The following is a 16175-nucleotide window of genomic DNA, read 5'->3' on the forward strand; positions in this document are numbered from 1 at the left end:
TTGTTCATATTTATTATTATTTTTTGCTATTTATCCTGGTTTTCCTGTACCTAATCCAGTCCTGGCTAGGACTGGCTAGTAAAAAGAGAAATCTTAAAATTAGGTTATGATAACTGTAATTTTGCACTTTTAGTCAGCGTACTGCTGTTGGCACACACCCATAAGAGTTCCGCAAAACCGTTTCCAGCGTAAACAGATTCCGAAATAAAAAGGAAAACGCTAGTCTCGAGAGTGGGAAATCCTTCATTCAAGGCAAGCGCTCAAAACTAACAGGTTCATAAAATATACTTGTAAAAACTTGCGGGACGATGCTAATTGTCTCGTTAACGCCCCGTCTGATTGGGCATCTGCGACAGGGTAATAACGAGCATTATCCCTAACGAGCGCCGCACAATCGTAAGAGAGCCAACATCACTCTGAAGAGTGGAATGGAGCCCAAGCCAAGGGTGGGACAGTTGATAAGGCCGGGTGTAGCAGGCTAGCGTGGGCCTACATTCAAAACTCAAAATTAACTCAAAATTAACATCAAGCTCCAGTTAGATATTCTTATTTAGGCATGCAGTGATGTCACTGTCTGAGTTTTTTTGGATTACATCAAGAACACAAGCCGCCCCCCTGGCCTGTTTTTGCCTTCTAGAGAATACCCTGAACACCACACAAGGCCACACCCGAAAAAAAACCAGGAGGTTATGTATTTAAATGGCGGTCAGGCTGCAGTTCATACCTCCTCCCTGTAGAGGGAGCTGGAGCTGTAGACGGCCAGCTGGCGGAAAGGCTCGTTGCTCTGGCTGAAGGAGATCGTCATGGCGACCAGCAGGTTGAAGCGGTGCTTGTGGCAGAACTCGCAGAGCTCCTGCTGAAGACCCCGTCGCTGGAGAAAAGCCTGAAGGGGGGACGGGGGGCAGGATTAAAAACCAACGGACACACACCTCTCCTTTCTGCCGGCCGCCGGCACGGAGTCGCTCCAGATGGCGGCAACGCGAGACGCGGCTTTGACTCCCGCAGGGGAACGCAGCTTCACACGTGACCTGCGGAGAGGCATTTCCTGATTTAAATCAGGCTGTACTATGTGTGCAGACGCTGGAGGTCTCAGCTAGGGGCGGAAGGGTTTGGGTTTCTCATAGGAGCACACAACGAGAGCTTTTACACATGTTTTCAGGGGGAAAAAAATCATATCCCTGTGTGATTTCAACTTGCAAGAAGCTAATGTCAGAACTAAAATGACTACTGCCGATATGGCTTTTACAGAGAGAGAGAGACAGAGAGAGAGCAAGGAAGAGGTTCACAGACAGACAGACACACACACACACACACACACACACACACGGCATTAAGGACGGTAAACTCACGTCCAGGGTCGTGTACACCACACTGACGGCCAGCTTCAGATCCCCTCCAGACACCGCCTTCATGTCCTTCAGCAGCATCTGCTCTGTCGTGAGGCCTGAGACACACACAGCCGGGAATTTCACCAGCTTGTGGGGACTCTCCCCTGTCTACCAGAGCTCCCAATGACACAAACACACACACACACACGCACACAGACACACACACACACACACACACACGCAGAGACAGACACAGACAGACAGACACACACACACACACACGCAGAGACAGACAGACACACAGACACACAAAGGTTGAGCTGGTACCGGAGATGTCGAGCTTGGCGCTGTGCAGGGCCTGGAAGAGGGGGGTGCGGGGCGGCAGGGCGGGGCAGAGGGACTCCAGCAGGCGGGCGTACTGGCTGTCCTTGGGCGTCACCTTCCCCGCCTCAGGAGCCATGTTCACACAGTCCAGGATTATGGAGCCTGCAATCACACACACACACACACACACACACACACACACACACACACACACACACACCTGTGAGCCTGCAGTCACACACACACACACCTGTGAGCCTGCAGTCACACACACACACACACACACCTGTTGGCCTTCCGTCTCACACACACACACACACCTGTGAGCCTGCAGTCACACACACACACACACACACACCTGTTGGCCTGCCGTCTCACACACACACACACACACCTGTGAGCCTGCAGTCACACACACACACACACACACACACATACACACACACACATACACATACACACACACACATACACATACACACACACACACACACTCACACACACTCACACACACACACACACACACACACCTGTGAGCCTGCAGTCACACACACACACACACACACACTTGCTTGCTTGCTGCTGTCTATCGTTGCCGAAGATGACGTCACTTCCTTGGGGTGAGTGGTGGAGTGTTGTGGCTACCGCTGCTGACGGCGGTGCCATTGAAGATGGCTATGAAGCCCAATCCTCGATCCACATGCCCTGCCACAGCTGGGGCACGTGAGGGCTGAGTCTAGTGATGCTAGGGGTTGTTGCGCATGGTGATGCCTGCGCTGTCGTTGTGCTTCTCTCTGGAATGTGCGTTTTGATTCTAGTAGGGCGAAGCCAGACTTCACGGAGGTAGTCCAGACATGGCGGTCCATAGCAGTTGCTTCAAGATCCCCTGGCTTTATTCCGCATTTCTTGAGCATGTCCTTGAGATGATCTTTGAACCTCCGTTTTTGTCCTCCAGGGTTCCTGCTGTCCATACAGGGTTTGTCTTGGGAGGCGATGTTCAGGCATCCTAATTACATGCCCGACCCAGCGGAGTTGGCGCTGTACTAAGGCTGCTTCCACACTGACTGTCTGGGTGAGTTGAAGGATGGTTGTATGGGGTATTCGGTCCTGCCATGTGACTTTTAGGATGCGCTGGAGGCACTTTATATTAAATGCCTCCAGTTGGCATATGTGACGTCGGTAGGGGGTCCATGCATCAGCACCATACAGGAAGGTGGAACACAGACTGCTTGGTAGACTGCTACCTCAGTTGGTAACTTTAGGTTGTTGTTCTCGAAGACCCGAGAGCGCAGTCTGCCATAGGAAGATGAAGCACGATTGATTCGTGCTTGGATGTCATTGTCAATTTGGCAGTTTGATGCAAGGATGCTGCCGAGGTAGCAGAATTGGTGGACCCCTTTTAGTGGTGAACCGTGGATATTGAACACTGGGGGGGTGGGTACAGGAGCTGCAGACTGGACAATAATTTCCGTCTTTTGGGTGTTGATTTGAAGGCCAACAGCACAGTAAATTTCTGTTATTGTGTCCAGTGCATGTTGCATTGCGGCAGGGGTGTGAGCGATGAGGGCACAGTCATCTGCATATTGTAGCTCGTGTATAGTGATGGTTGTAGTCTTGGTGAAGGCTTGTAGACGGTGGAGGTTGAAAAGGTTGCCATCAAGGCGGAACTGAAGCTGGATCCCATCGCCATCGGCTTGGAGAGACTTATGCGCAAGGAGAGTTACTGCTGCCAGAAAGAGGTTGAAAATCACTGGAGCAAGTACACAACCTTGCTTTACCCCTCCCTGAACGGGGAAGGGTGGGGATTTTTGTCCACTGATGAACACACAGGCTTGCATGCCAAAGTGTAGCTGTTGAAGGATACTCAAAAATTTGGGTGGAACCCCAAACTTTGTGAGGATGCTCCAGAGTGCCTGCCGGTCAACTGTGTCGAAGGCTTTGGCTAGGTCCAGGAAAGCAATGTACAGGTTTTTATTTTGCTCTCTAGCCTTCTCTTGGATCTGCCTAGCGATGAAGATCATGTCACTAGTGCTACGGCTTTTCCTGAATCCACATTGGGTTTCAGGAAGAATGTTTTCTGTGATGTGCTGGGTCAAGCGGAACAGCATGACCCGTGCTAGCACCTTCCCAGCCACAGACAGGAGCGAAATGCCACGGCTGTTCCCACAGATGGCTTTATCTACTTTCTTTTTATGGATTGTGATTATGTTTGCGTCTTTCCAGGTTTGGGGGACAGTTTCTTGAGACCATATTGCTTGTATGAGTTTGTGTAGGTTAGATGTGAGGAAGTAGCCACCTTTCTTTAGGAACTCGGCAGGGAGCTCATCAGGGCCAGCACTTTTATTGTTTTTGAGGCCTCTTACTGCTGCAAGGACCTCAGAGAAGGTGGGCGGATCATCCAGTTCTTGTACTGGTGGGAGATTTGGAAGCTATGATAGAGTGGTCTGAGGGGTTTTGTTGGTTAAGGAGGCCATTGAAGTGTTCGGCCCAGCGTTCAATAATTAGTTTTTTGTCCTTATAAAGTGTCGAGCCATCAGTGGACCTTACTGGGGAGATGGCATGTCTTTGTGGTCCATAAAGTGACTTGACTGCTTGGTAGAAGGCGTGTGTGTTATTGGAGTCTGCAAAGGCTTGGATCTCATGAGCCTTTTTGAGCCACCATTCATTCTCCATGGTTCGGAGCTGCCTCTGGGTCTCCGCACGGATGGCTTTCCACCGTGAGAGGAGGGAGGAGGACTGTGGGTTTGAGATATGGGAAGTATAAGCCTTACGTTTTGCTTCCAAGAGATGTTGAATTTCAGCAGAGTTGCTGTCAAACCAGTCCTGATGGTGTTTTTTGGCGAGGCCTAGTGATTCATATGCAGCTGTGTGTATGGCTGAGCTGAGGTTAGCCCAGGCACGCTCAATGTTGAGGGTGTTGCTGCAGGGGTTGCTAGCTTGGGGGGTGGAGAGACCTTCGTAGAGTTTCCAGCGGTAACTCGCCAGGGCATCAGGGGACTGGAGTCCACTGATGTCTATTTTTCGGCGGGAGGGTTGTTTTGGGCGGTGAGGGCGGATCTTTAACTGGAATTTTGAGCGGATTAGACGATGGTCTGTCCAACACTCAGCGCCACGCATGGCCTGAGTTTTGGACACGTTATGCTGGTCCTGTTGACGAGTGATTATGTAGTCGAGTAGATGCCAGTGTTTAGATCGTGGGTGCATCCATGATGTTTTATGCTTGTTTTTCAGCTGGAATATGGTATTGGTGATGATCAATTGATGTTCAGCACAGAGTGAGAGAAGCCTTAGGCCATTGCTGTTTGAGTTGCCTATGCCATGTTTTCCAATAATTCCTTGCCAGAGTAGATTGTCGGTGCCCACTCTGGCATTGAAGTCTCCCATAAGGATGATTTTGTCGGAGGAAGGTGTTTTTGACAGTATACTGTCTAGGACCTCATAAAATGCATCCTTTAAACCATCGTCTGCAACCAGGGTTGGTGTGTATGCACTAATGAGGGTAGCAAAGCGGCCCTTGGCGAGTGGAATGCGCCAGGTCATTAGTCTTTCGCTGATTCCCTGGGGTGATTCTGGGATGTTACGAAGGAGTTTGGTTTTTATGGCAAAGCCAACTCCGTGTAGTCGTCGGGTGTCTTCTGGAAGGCCCTTCCAGAAGAAGGTGTATCCTTTCCCAACTTCTGTGAGCGAGTCCTCTCCTGAGAAACGGGTCTCGCTCAGGGCAGCAATGTCGATGTTGTATTTGCCAAGCTCGTGGGCAACAAGTGCGGTGCGCCTGTGGGGTCTTGAAGCGTCATCCAACATATCCAAGAGAGTTTGTACGTTCCAGGTCGCTAAGTTGAGATTCATTATATTTTTGGTTTTGCGACCGCGGTAAGGGATGCCTTGACGACTGCGGTTTGCCGTCCAGGTCAGGGGGGAACAGACAATGTTTAGGTCGCCTTTTCTGGACCCGTCCCCTGTCAAGGGGTGAGCAGTGTGGACCCTGAAAAGGGCTGCTCAGTCGCACAGGTAGCTGCCGAAGTAGGATGCTGTTCCCAAATCCCATCCATACAGCGACCATCTTGCCTGTGCCACCTCTGTGCAAGGCTCAAGCTAGAGGCTACCAGTCTTCATCCACGACCTGCCCACACCGCTCTGCCTCGTCGCCAGAGGACTTTACAGTGGAAGTGATAGCTTGCGCAAAAGAAAGTGTGTGTGTGTGTGTGTGTAATATCACAGGGTGCTATGATGCGTCTAGTGCAGCATGCTAGTGAGCCGTTGCATGTAGGGATGCATGTGACCCCCCCTCCCTTAGCCCCTGCCGCTGGCCAACCCAGCCTTGGGTAAAGGAAGCCGAGTGCGTAAGTGTTCCGAGGCCAGTACATAGCCTCTCCTGCACCAAGACTCCTACCATGCCTCCTCGTGGCAGCACACGGTAACTGGCAGTCTCGTGACTCCAGGCTAAATAGGTAGGGGATCTCGGAGCAGCAGTGGGCCCCAGAGGTGAGGTGTACAGGCCCACAGCCATGTGGACACGCCCTGGCACCCACCAGCCACTGCCGTAGGTGTCGTAGTTCATTTTCAACGGTCATACGAGTCAGAGAACAATGAGCAGGCTACTAGTCTTTTATAGATAAACCAGCTAAACAGTCACGAAATTAGCATAGTTGAAGCAACTCTTTCCCACAATGCAACGCAAACCTGCAAACAGGTTTCCGGCATTGTTTGGAGACCCAACAAAGTGTTCTCCTTCAGTTTCCGTTTCCTCCACGCCCCTGGGACAGGAGTGTTATTTCGAGACGAAGAAATATTTCCCGAAACGCACGAGCCAAAGCAGCCCCGAAACACGTCGCCGTGGTTACCGTAGAGAAGCAGGGCCACCTGTCCGTCCACAATTTCCGGAGCCTTCTGCACGATGCGTTCGGCGACCAGGGTGGCACAGGAGCCCACGGTCTCTATGGTTACGGGGCAAGAGGGGGAGGGCACCCTCTCCTGGAGGTGGTGGTCAATCACCTCCACTACTGCCCCCTCCAGGTCACTGTCAGTACTGCAGGGGGAGAGAAACATTAGCGGGGGGGCAGTGGGAATTGCACAGTATCTGGCCCGATTCTGATCTCTATATTTCAATGTCATTAATTAGTTCATTTGACAAGGTCACTGCACCTTAATAGCATTTCTGTAAATGCGGCTGTTAGCCAGGGAGGTTTGTCTCCATTTGTAGACCTTTGGCTACACATCTCTGGATTAGTGGAGGAAACCCGTGCAAACATCCAAACTCCACACAGAGAGGACTGGGGCTCGCCTCAGTGATCTGCTCGGGGTCCTTGCACACCTCCGCAGCGTGGTGACGTATCGCGACGTGTCACTTCTAAAAGCACACTTTCCGAACCCAGCTTTCCTACCGCTGCCCAAAAGAAAAGCAGGTCTGCGAAAATACCATTTTGTCGGCTTGTTCGTCTCGGGAAAGGTCTAAGCAATGTACCCACTATGTATAGGCAACTCAAATGGCTACTGCCGCTCCTATTTTGCCATTTTTTAGCGTGGGCTGCACTCTACACTGCGGTTGTACTTTCAGTGCTTGATTACTAGCCTATAGCAAAAGTGAGACAAGTCACGGTACGTCACTAGGCAACAGAGATCCGCAAGGACCCTGAGCAGATCCTTCAGGCGATCGCAGACCGACACCGGGACTGAAACCCAGAACCTCCTTCTCGCAACGTGTAGGATCTCAAATATGTGACTAGAGCAATCTCAACTGAGCATTCTAGCACTGATGTCACAATCACTACCGGCGTTCTAGAACACAGACTTGAAACGTTCCAAGAACGAAAAAAATAAAAGAAAATCATGATGATGCTTATTAATGACAGTGTCCATTAACTGGAGGCATAAGGTGAAGACATGAACTGGGGCGTGACATCACGGGCGTGACCTTTGACCTGGGCAGCACGTTGTGGTCCACCAGGGTGAGGGCCAGCCGCCTGGCGCGGTGCAGCCGCGGGAGGTCCACCTCGTCCCGGAACACCAGGTCCTGCTGCGCCAGCCCGCTCTCCCGGAGCAGGAACACGCTGTCCGTCCGCAGCGGGAAGTCCGCCTGCGGGATGTTCAGCACGGGCACCGGAGTCCTCCCGGCCGAGCCGGACGTCTGGAGCGAGGGCCGGAGGTTAGACATTCTACAGACGCGGTTCAGCCCAATCACATTACCGTTATTTAGCCCACGCTTTTCATCCAAAGCGACAAACAGTCGGTTAGACGGAGCAGGGGCCAATCCCTCCTGAAGCAAAGCGGGGTTAAGGACCCTGCTCAAGGGCGCAACAGCTGCACAGTGTGCCAATCAAGCAGTAGGTCATAGGTTGCCCCAAAAGGATTTTAACACGTGCAAAACCTTTTAGCACACGCAAAACCAATAACACGACCATTGGTCATGGTATTTGTTCGCAACCAATCAATGGTTGTGCCATTAGTTGTGCGCGTGCTAAAAGTCTGAGTAAGTCTGGCCCTTAAGGTGCAGCAGAACCCGTTGAACCTGGCTTCTGCAGACACGGGTTCGACCCAGTTTGGGTTCTCCTTCCAAGGGCGTTTCACTGTGTCGCTCTCCCCAGCGGGATCTCAAGTTATCCGGGGTCTCATGAATACTTAACGAGGCCAGAATGTAATGCGCTGTGATTAGTGGACTTAATGGGCACGTATTCATGGCGATAGGCTGGAAGGGGATCTCTCCTCATAATTCCGGAGTGAATTTTAGGAAAACGGGTCTGTGTTGGGTCTCCGCAGGGACGGAAATATTTCACAGCAACAACAACGAAAGCGTTTCAGCTGGGGGAAAAAAATCCTTTTAATTGTTTTTTTTTTTTTTAGGTACACAAGGCACAGATACAGTGCCCCAAACTCCTCCCTCTCCCCAAAGTCAACGTCCTGTTCTTCTGATCCCGTCAACAAAAACAAAACTGTCATTTTGTGAGCAGCAGTAAGGGTAGGTCTTTGCAGTCTTATTCCAGCTGAACAGAGATTTGCTCTTCGTGAAGTTTAAACTGTTGTCGACAAATTTGAAGCTTCGCTCCTTGTCACCCATATTGGCTGCTCCCTGGTAGTTCAATCACTAAGACCACCATCTAATTCTAATTTTAAAACACTTGTGGTTTCCTAATCTTCTTAATGTTATTTACCCTCACATTCCCAGAATGCACTGCTCCGTCTCCCCGTCATGTGGATCTATTCTACTCATGTTAGTTTCCCTTTCACAAGAAGGCTTTTAACATTATATCCATCGCAGCTCTAGCGCTCATGCAAACAGGCAGAGCAAGTAGAATGAGCTTCCCAATGCATTCTGGGAATTGTAGGCAGACGGAAGACAGGAAGTGAAAAGCATTAGTGTGCGACATTCAAAGTGAAACGGAGAACAGTATTAAATTATTAATGAAAACTAAATTTGGAGGAAATAATGAGATAGGAAGTTCCTGCTTTGCCATGAAGCCATCTTTAAACCATTGTGCAGTGAGCCAAACCCACCTTAAACAGGAAGTAAGCAAAGGAGAGAGTGGAGACCATGGAGTCGACATCACAAGCCTCGTTTCCAAGGACGACGTGGAATCCAGAGTGATCCTCTGCACTGCGCTGTGGAGGGGAGAGAGAGAGGGAGAGAGAGAGAGAGAGAGAGAGAGGAAGAGAGGAAAGGAGATAGATGGGCAGACAGGGGAGAATATTACATTACATTATTGCCATTTGGCAGACACTCTTATCCAGAGCGAAGTACAATTTATTAGACTAAGCAGGAGACAATCCTCCCCTGGAGCAATGCAGGGTTAAGGGCCTTGCTCAAGGGCCCAGCGGCTGTGCGGATATTATTGTGGCTACACCGGGATTAGAACCACCGACCTTGCGTGTCCCAGTCATTTACCTTAACCACTACGCTACAGGCCGCCCATAGAGAGAAGAGGAGAGCGACACAGAGGAGAGAAGAGAGGAAAGCCAAGGTCACAGAATGCTCCGTGTCACTTTGTCTTTAGTCTCGGCACCTCAGGGCGCAGCTCTGTCACAATGAGTCGCCTTCAACTTCAGCTCCACTGCATTCCATCCCACCCAGCCCAGCTCAGCCTAACCCAGCCAGGCTTAACTCAACCCAGCTCAACTCAGCCCAGCCCAACTCAGCTCAACCCAACTCAGCTCAGCCCAGCTCAGCCCAGCCCAGCCCAGCTCAGCCTAACTCAACTCAGCCCAGCTCAGCCTAACCCAGCCTAACTCAGCCTAGCTCAGCCCAGCTCAGCCTAACCCAGCCCAGCCTAACTCAACCCAGCACAGCTGTACATAAAATGTACAGAGCATAAACATAACGCAGAAACCTGTCTCTTTCTCTGCTACTCTCAGTTTCAGTTGTGGTTCAATCAGTTCTGTTTGCTTTTTAGTCACACATATTGTGACCACATATTGGCCACAGTAAACTTTTGTTTTGGTCATGTGGATATTGGAATGACGGCATATTTACAGTCCACAGATGAGAAATGTTTTTTTTGTTTTTTTTTATTATTTAAGAGAACACCAGTTTGTAAGACCCGACATTAGAGGGAAACCTACTTTAGAGACTGAGTTAAACCTGCAATTGATGTTTGAGATAACAGTATCTGAGCGGAGTCCGAGAGTTTGCATCAGGATGTGTGGAGGGTTTCTCAGAACCCATAACAGTGTGGATCAGATAGCAGGATCAGAACCCATAACAGTGTGGATCGGATAGAGGGATCAGAACCCATGACAGTGTAGATCGGATAGCGGGATCAAACCCATCAGAGTGTAGATTGGATAGCAGGATCAGAACCCATAACAGTGTGGATCGGATAGCAGGATCAGAACCCATAACAGTGTGGATCAGATAGCGGGATCAGAACCCATAACAGTGTAGATCGGATAGCAGGATCAGAACCCATAACAGTGTGGATCGGATAGCGGGATCAGAACCCATAACAGTGTGGATCGGATAGTGGGATCAGAACCCATAACAGTGTGGATCAGATAGCGGGATCAGAACCCATAACAGTGTGGATCAGATAGCGGGATCAGAACCCATAACAGTGTGGTTCGGATAGCGGGATAAAAAAAACACTGTTTATTAAAAACGCAACATGAATCAGACACATTGCTCACAGAGAGTCAGAGTCAGGCCCTGTTCCTCTCTCACAGAGAGTCAGAGTCAAGTTGTAAACGGAGATTGTTAAAGGTACAATAGGTAAGATTTTTGTGTTAAAACATTGTTGCAAGACCATTGTAAATCCCTTCCTATCATTGAAAAAGCCTCACTGACGTGTTGACTCACCCTCTGCCTGTGTTTATAGTCCTTAAATTTGGGTTTCAAAATATACAGTTGACGGCCCGACACTCTGTACCAAAACAGTGTATAACTGTACAACAGTTGAAGCTCATTGGTTGAAAATTGGTTCTAATTGCCACAGCCAATGGTGTTTCAACGTCAGCACGTTTACCGAGAAGGGGGAAGGATAAACAGTGTTGTGGTTTGAAGGAGTTTGTTGTTGCTATTCCTCGCTTGACTGTTAGAAGTCAGAGATGACCTACAGTCAGGTCCATAAATATTGGGACATCGACACAATTCTCATCTTTTTGGCTCTATACACCACCACAATGGATTTGAAATGAAACGAACAAGATGTGCTTTAACTGCAGACTTTCAGCTTTAATTTGAGGGTATTTACATCCAAATCAGGTGAACGGTGTAGGAATTACAACAGTTTCTATATGTGCCTCCCACTTTTTAAGGGACCAAAAGTAATGGGACAAACTAACAATCATAAATCAAACTTTCACTTTTTAATACTTGGTTACAAATCCTTTGCAGTCAATTACAGCCTGAAGTCTGGAACGCATATACATCACCAGACACTGGGTTTCATCCCTGGTGATGCTCTGCCAGGCCTCTACTGCAACTGTCTTCAGTTCCTGCTTGTTCTTGGGGCATTTTCCCTTCAGTTTTGTCTCCAGCAAGTGAAATACATGTTCAATCGGATTCAGGTCAGGTGATTGACTTGGCCATTGCATAACATTCCATTTCTTTGCCTTAAAAAACTCAGCGGTTGCTTTCGCAGTAAGCTTCAGGTCATTGTCCATCTGTACTGTGAAGTGCCGTCCAATGAGTTCTGAAGCATTTGGCTGAATATGAGCTGATAATATTGCCCAAAACACTTCAGAATTCATCCTGCTGCTTTTGTCAGCAGTCACATCATCAATAAATACAAGGGAACCAGTTCCATTGGCAGCCATACATGCCCACGCCATGACACTACCACCACTATGCTTCACTGATGAGGTGGTATGTTTTGGATCATGAGCAGTTCCTTTCCTTCTCCATACTGTTCTCTTCCCATCATTCTGGTACAAGTTGATCTTTGTCTCATCTGTCCATAGGATGTTGTTCCAGGACTGTAAAGGCTTTTTTAGATGTTGTTTGGCAAACTCTGGTTTACATCTTGTGATGAACCCTCTGTATTCACTCTGGTGAAGTCTTCTCTTGATTGTTGACTTTGACACACATACACCTACCTCCTGGAGAGTGTTCTTGATCTGGCCAACTGTGGCCCGTGGTATTCCGGGTCTTTTGGTGTTGCTGAGCTCACCGGTGCTTTCTTTCTTTTTAAGAATGTTCCAAACAGATTTGGCCACACCTAATGTTTTTGCTATCTCTCTGATGGGTTTGTTTGGATCTCATTTTGAGAGTTGACAGCAACAGATTCCAAATGCAAATTGCACACTTGAAATGAAATCTAGACCTTTTATCTGCTCCTTGTAAATGAGATAATGAGGGAATAACACACACCTGGCCATGGAACAGCTGAGCAGCCAATTGTCCTATTACTTTTGGTCCCTTAAAAAGTGGGAGGCACATATAGAAACTGTTGTAATTCCTACACCGTTCACCTGATTTGGATGTAAATACCCTCAAATTAAAGCTGAAAGTCTGCAGTTAAAACATATCTTGTTCGTTTCATTTCAAATCCATTGTGGTGGTGTCTAGAGCCAAAAGGAGGAGAATTTTGTCGATGTCCCAATATTTATGGACCTGACTGTATTTAAATTCGAGAGATGTGCCCTCTTGCCTCATCCCCTCCTGTTTCGGACATGTCGGTACACTTGTCGCTTGTCGCTGACCTATTTTCAGAAAAACGGAAGTGAAAGAGTTGTTTAGAATCCTATCGCCAATTGTCTGCACACCCTGCTGTGACTATAAGAGTCTGCAGACGCCCAATATCGTTCTGTTCTTGGGAATGTAGACAGCTTATGCGTGTACGGACAATTCCAAGTTGATTCGGGATTTATAACAGGAAATTGTGCAGGTGTACGCAAGTTTTTATAAATCAGAATATTTTTTTAGTGCACACACATTTCCTCATTTCTACGTACGTCAATATATAGTATGGATTTTCCGCAGAGTTTTATGAATGAGGCCCCTGGGCTTAGGAGTTCAGTCGACAATTTTAAACAGCTGAACCCAACCAGCCTGGTCCAATTTGTTAAAAAGTCACACACACACCTTTTGTGTTGGAGGGTTGAATTTGTTCCAATACTGTTTCTTACCTCATACTGTAATTAACTTATATCCATTCATAACCCTACAATCACTTCCTAAACCATGTGCCTTACAATATACCACTCATTTTTAGGAAGAAAAGTAAAAAAAAAAACTGTAAAAACTGTACAAAATTCCAATGATCAAATAGGCCCTGGTCCTTATCTTTGTTGTCTCACAAGCAGCAGATGTACATCCCGCTCAATTGGGTCCAAATATAACTGCAATTTTGAGTCATGTGCCCTCTTATGGGCAACACCCTACTAGATCGAAGGCCCTGTTGTACAGTTACTATATGAGATTAATACGAGCCTCAGAGACAATTGGGGATGGGGGAATAGTAGCCACAACCTTAGCAGGAAGTGGGAATTTCGGTGGCAGTAGTAAAGACAGCTTAGAGGCATTAATGGGGGTGGCTCAGGCTATCAATGTCAATTCCATCGGTTCCCCGGTGTTCCTGATAATATGGAATCGCGCCGAGGATGAAATGGGGAGGTTGTATCGAGGCTGTAAACCATATCGTATGCCTTCTCAATACGCAATGCAAGCTGAGTACTTTGAAAAAGGCACTGAACCGACAGATAAAATAGAAAGAAAATTGTTAAATGAAATCTGGGATATGGCCTATCCAGGCCTATCCAGGCCTAGGAGGGCCAGGCGATTCCAGAAGGGCCGGAGGCCGGAGGAGGGACTCCTTGATTTCTATGACAGGGCTCAGAGAAGACCTTGAAGACTGGGATGGAATAGCCCCTTCGGCGCCTCTTCCTGATCGGTCTGAACATCCCCCTGGTTGGGAGGGGATTCCCTGGCATTCACTCATACAAGGAAGGAGGAGCCGCATAAATCCTACCAGCACGGTTGGAGGAGCACAAGAATCTGACCCCGTCGGAGATGAGTGGGATGAGGATCCTCAGCTAGGCCCCTGCAGATTGCAGCCTGGGGCCTTAGTAAGGCCAGGGACTCCATATCCAGGACCGCCACCATCGGCGTTAGGGCCTGAAGGGCAACCTCACCCCAAACCACTAGTCCTACCTAAGCCTAGGGGCATACCCGTACTACCACTACTACCACCACCCTCTCCATTTAATCCTCCCCCTGCTGATCCAAACGACGGATTAACATGTCCACAACCTTTACCTGACACAGTGAACAGGCAATTAGAATCCCTACTACCCTTCACACCCCTAAATCCGAACTCAAGAGGCCCTGAATCCCTACAAAGACCAAACCAAACCTCCTCCATACCCACATACAGATGAAGAGGAGGACTCCGAGCCAGAACTGACTAATGTGTGGCAAACAATCCCTGTTCAGCGGATGAAGGGCCGAATTAGACCCAGAAAATCATATGATTTAGGTGAAGCTAGTAGACCCTATGCGGCTGAGCCTGAACCAGGACCAATTTTAGCAGAAGGGGGAAGCTTTATGTACCCTCTCCGAACCCAGCGAAGATGTGGCTATCCCGAAGACCACCCTATCAGGAGCGTAGGCCCACTTTCCCGGGTGACAGGGAAAATAGCAGTCCTTCAGACACATGCCCTACAGCTTATGTGTTTACCTGAGCAGGAAGACTGGCCGGCTACACTGATAGGGTAATAAGAACTGCAGTCGAAGGAGGATACAGCCACCTGAGAGGAGTAGTTAGAGATGCCATGGATAACCCAATCATAGAGGAAAGAGATTCAGATGGAAGATATAGCAGGCAACGCCTACCTTCTGATATTCAAGAAAGGGAGTCTGACAAGGAAAGGACCTGAAACCAGATCAAGAACAAGAGAAAGAACGAGGGTAGGATTCCTAGATCCAGTCGAAATACCTAGTAGGGAATTTTTAGGCCCAAACGAAAAGGAAAAAGAATACCGACACTCTACACCTCAGGGAATTCAGATGAGCAAGTTTGCCCCTTTTCAAACTGGTGAGTTGTTGAGTCAGATAGACAACTGCACCAATGTACTTAATGAAATCAAAGCTTTAAAAGCAGAAAAGGGAGGGACAGCAAACCCCTCTGCACCCAGAACTCTGTCAAACCCAATACCTGAACATCTCAGGAGAAGGGAAGATTCCTCACCCGCTCAGGCTAGATCAGACCCAGGGTCAAAAAGAACGCAATATCAAAAATACTCTGACGAGGAGTGGGCTGCTCTTACAGTGGAGAAGAGAGCGGAAATCCGGGCCCAGAGACAAGCAGCTTTAGAAAAACGCGGGCAGACGGCCCCCCAATAGGAAATTGACAAGGGCATGAGCCTCCCTGAGAAAGAGATCAAACATTACACAATAGTTGAGAAAGATAATCTACCCTATGTACAGATTGATGGAGTTGAGTACCTAATCGATACTGGAGCCCAACTAGATATGGTAACTGGAGGCTTAGACCTGGAGTCAACAGGAAATGAAGTAATAGTAATGGGAATAGGTGGAACTATGCAATTGATGGAAAAAGTTAAAGGGCCATTTGGACCTGCAATAGCAGGAGACATAAACATAATAGGATTTCCAACAGCTAAACAACTAGGATTATTAAAATTGATAAATTGTTATAGACCGATATGCATAGCTGATGAAATTAACAAACAGATTGAGTTAACTAACTGCGACCCTAAAAAGCTGAAAGAAGTGTTAATGCAAGGCAAATATGCTATGGGTAAAAATCAATGTGGTTTGATCGATATGAAACCATACACAATAGAAGGAGGAATACATCAATACCAAAGACAATACCCTGTAAAAGCAGCAGCTATCCAGGAGCTGGTGGTAAATATTGCTGAATTAGAACAACAGGGGGTACTGAAGCGAGTAACTTCAACTATAACAAATAGCCCGTTACAAGCCGTGTGCAAACCAGATGGCACTTTTCGAATAGTGATTAATTATAAGGCACTGAACCGCGTCACCGCACCAGATAGGAGACAAATGATTCACCCGTCAGCCAGTTTGAAAACGATACAACGATACAGGCACTAAAATACAAAACATGTCTA

The 16175-nt window shown here is 48.2% G+C and overlaps 1 protein-coding gene across 1 annotated transcript in view; it reads right to left on the minus strand.

Moving 5' to 3' along the window:
• Positions 1-14733, minus strand: part of LOC133137714 (exopolyphosphatase PRUNE1-like) — an 18505-nt gene extending 3772 nt beyond the window's left edge. Inside the window, exons 1-7 of the mRNA XM_061256045.1 lie at positions 14629-14733; positions 9141-9245; positions 7571-7776; positions 6494-6678; positions 1656-1814; positions 1350-1444; positions 725-883 (exon numbers count right to left, since the gene is read on the minus strand). Of these exons, the coding sequence (XP_061112029.1) occupies positions 725-883; positions 1350-1444; positions 1656-1814; positions 6494-6678; positions 7571-7776; positions 9141-9245; positions 14629-14733 (1014 nt within the window). The remainder of the gene's footprint in view (positions 1-724; positions 884-1349; positions 1445-1655; positions 1815-6493; positions 6679-7570; positions 7777-9140; positions 9246-14628) is intronic.
• Positions 14734-16175: the final 1442 nt, after the last annotated feature.

Source organism: Conger conger, chromosome 9 (genome assembly GCF_963514075.1).
Source record: "Conger conger chromosome 9, fConCon1.1, whole genome shotgun sequence".
Taxonomy (NCBI): domain Eukaryota; kingdom Metazoa; phylum Chordata; class Actinopteri; order Anguilliformes; family Congridae; genus Conger; species Conger conger.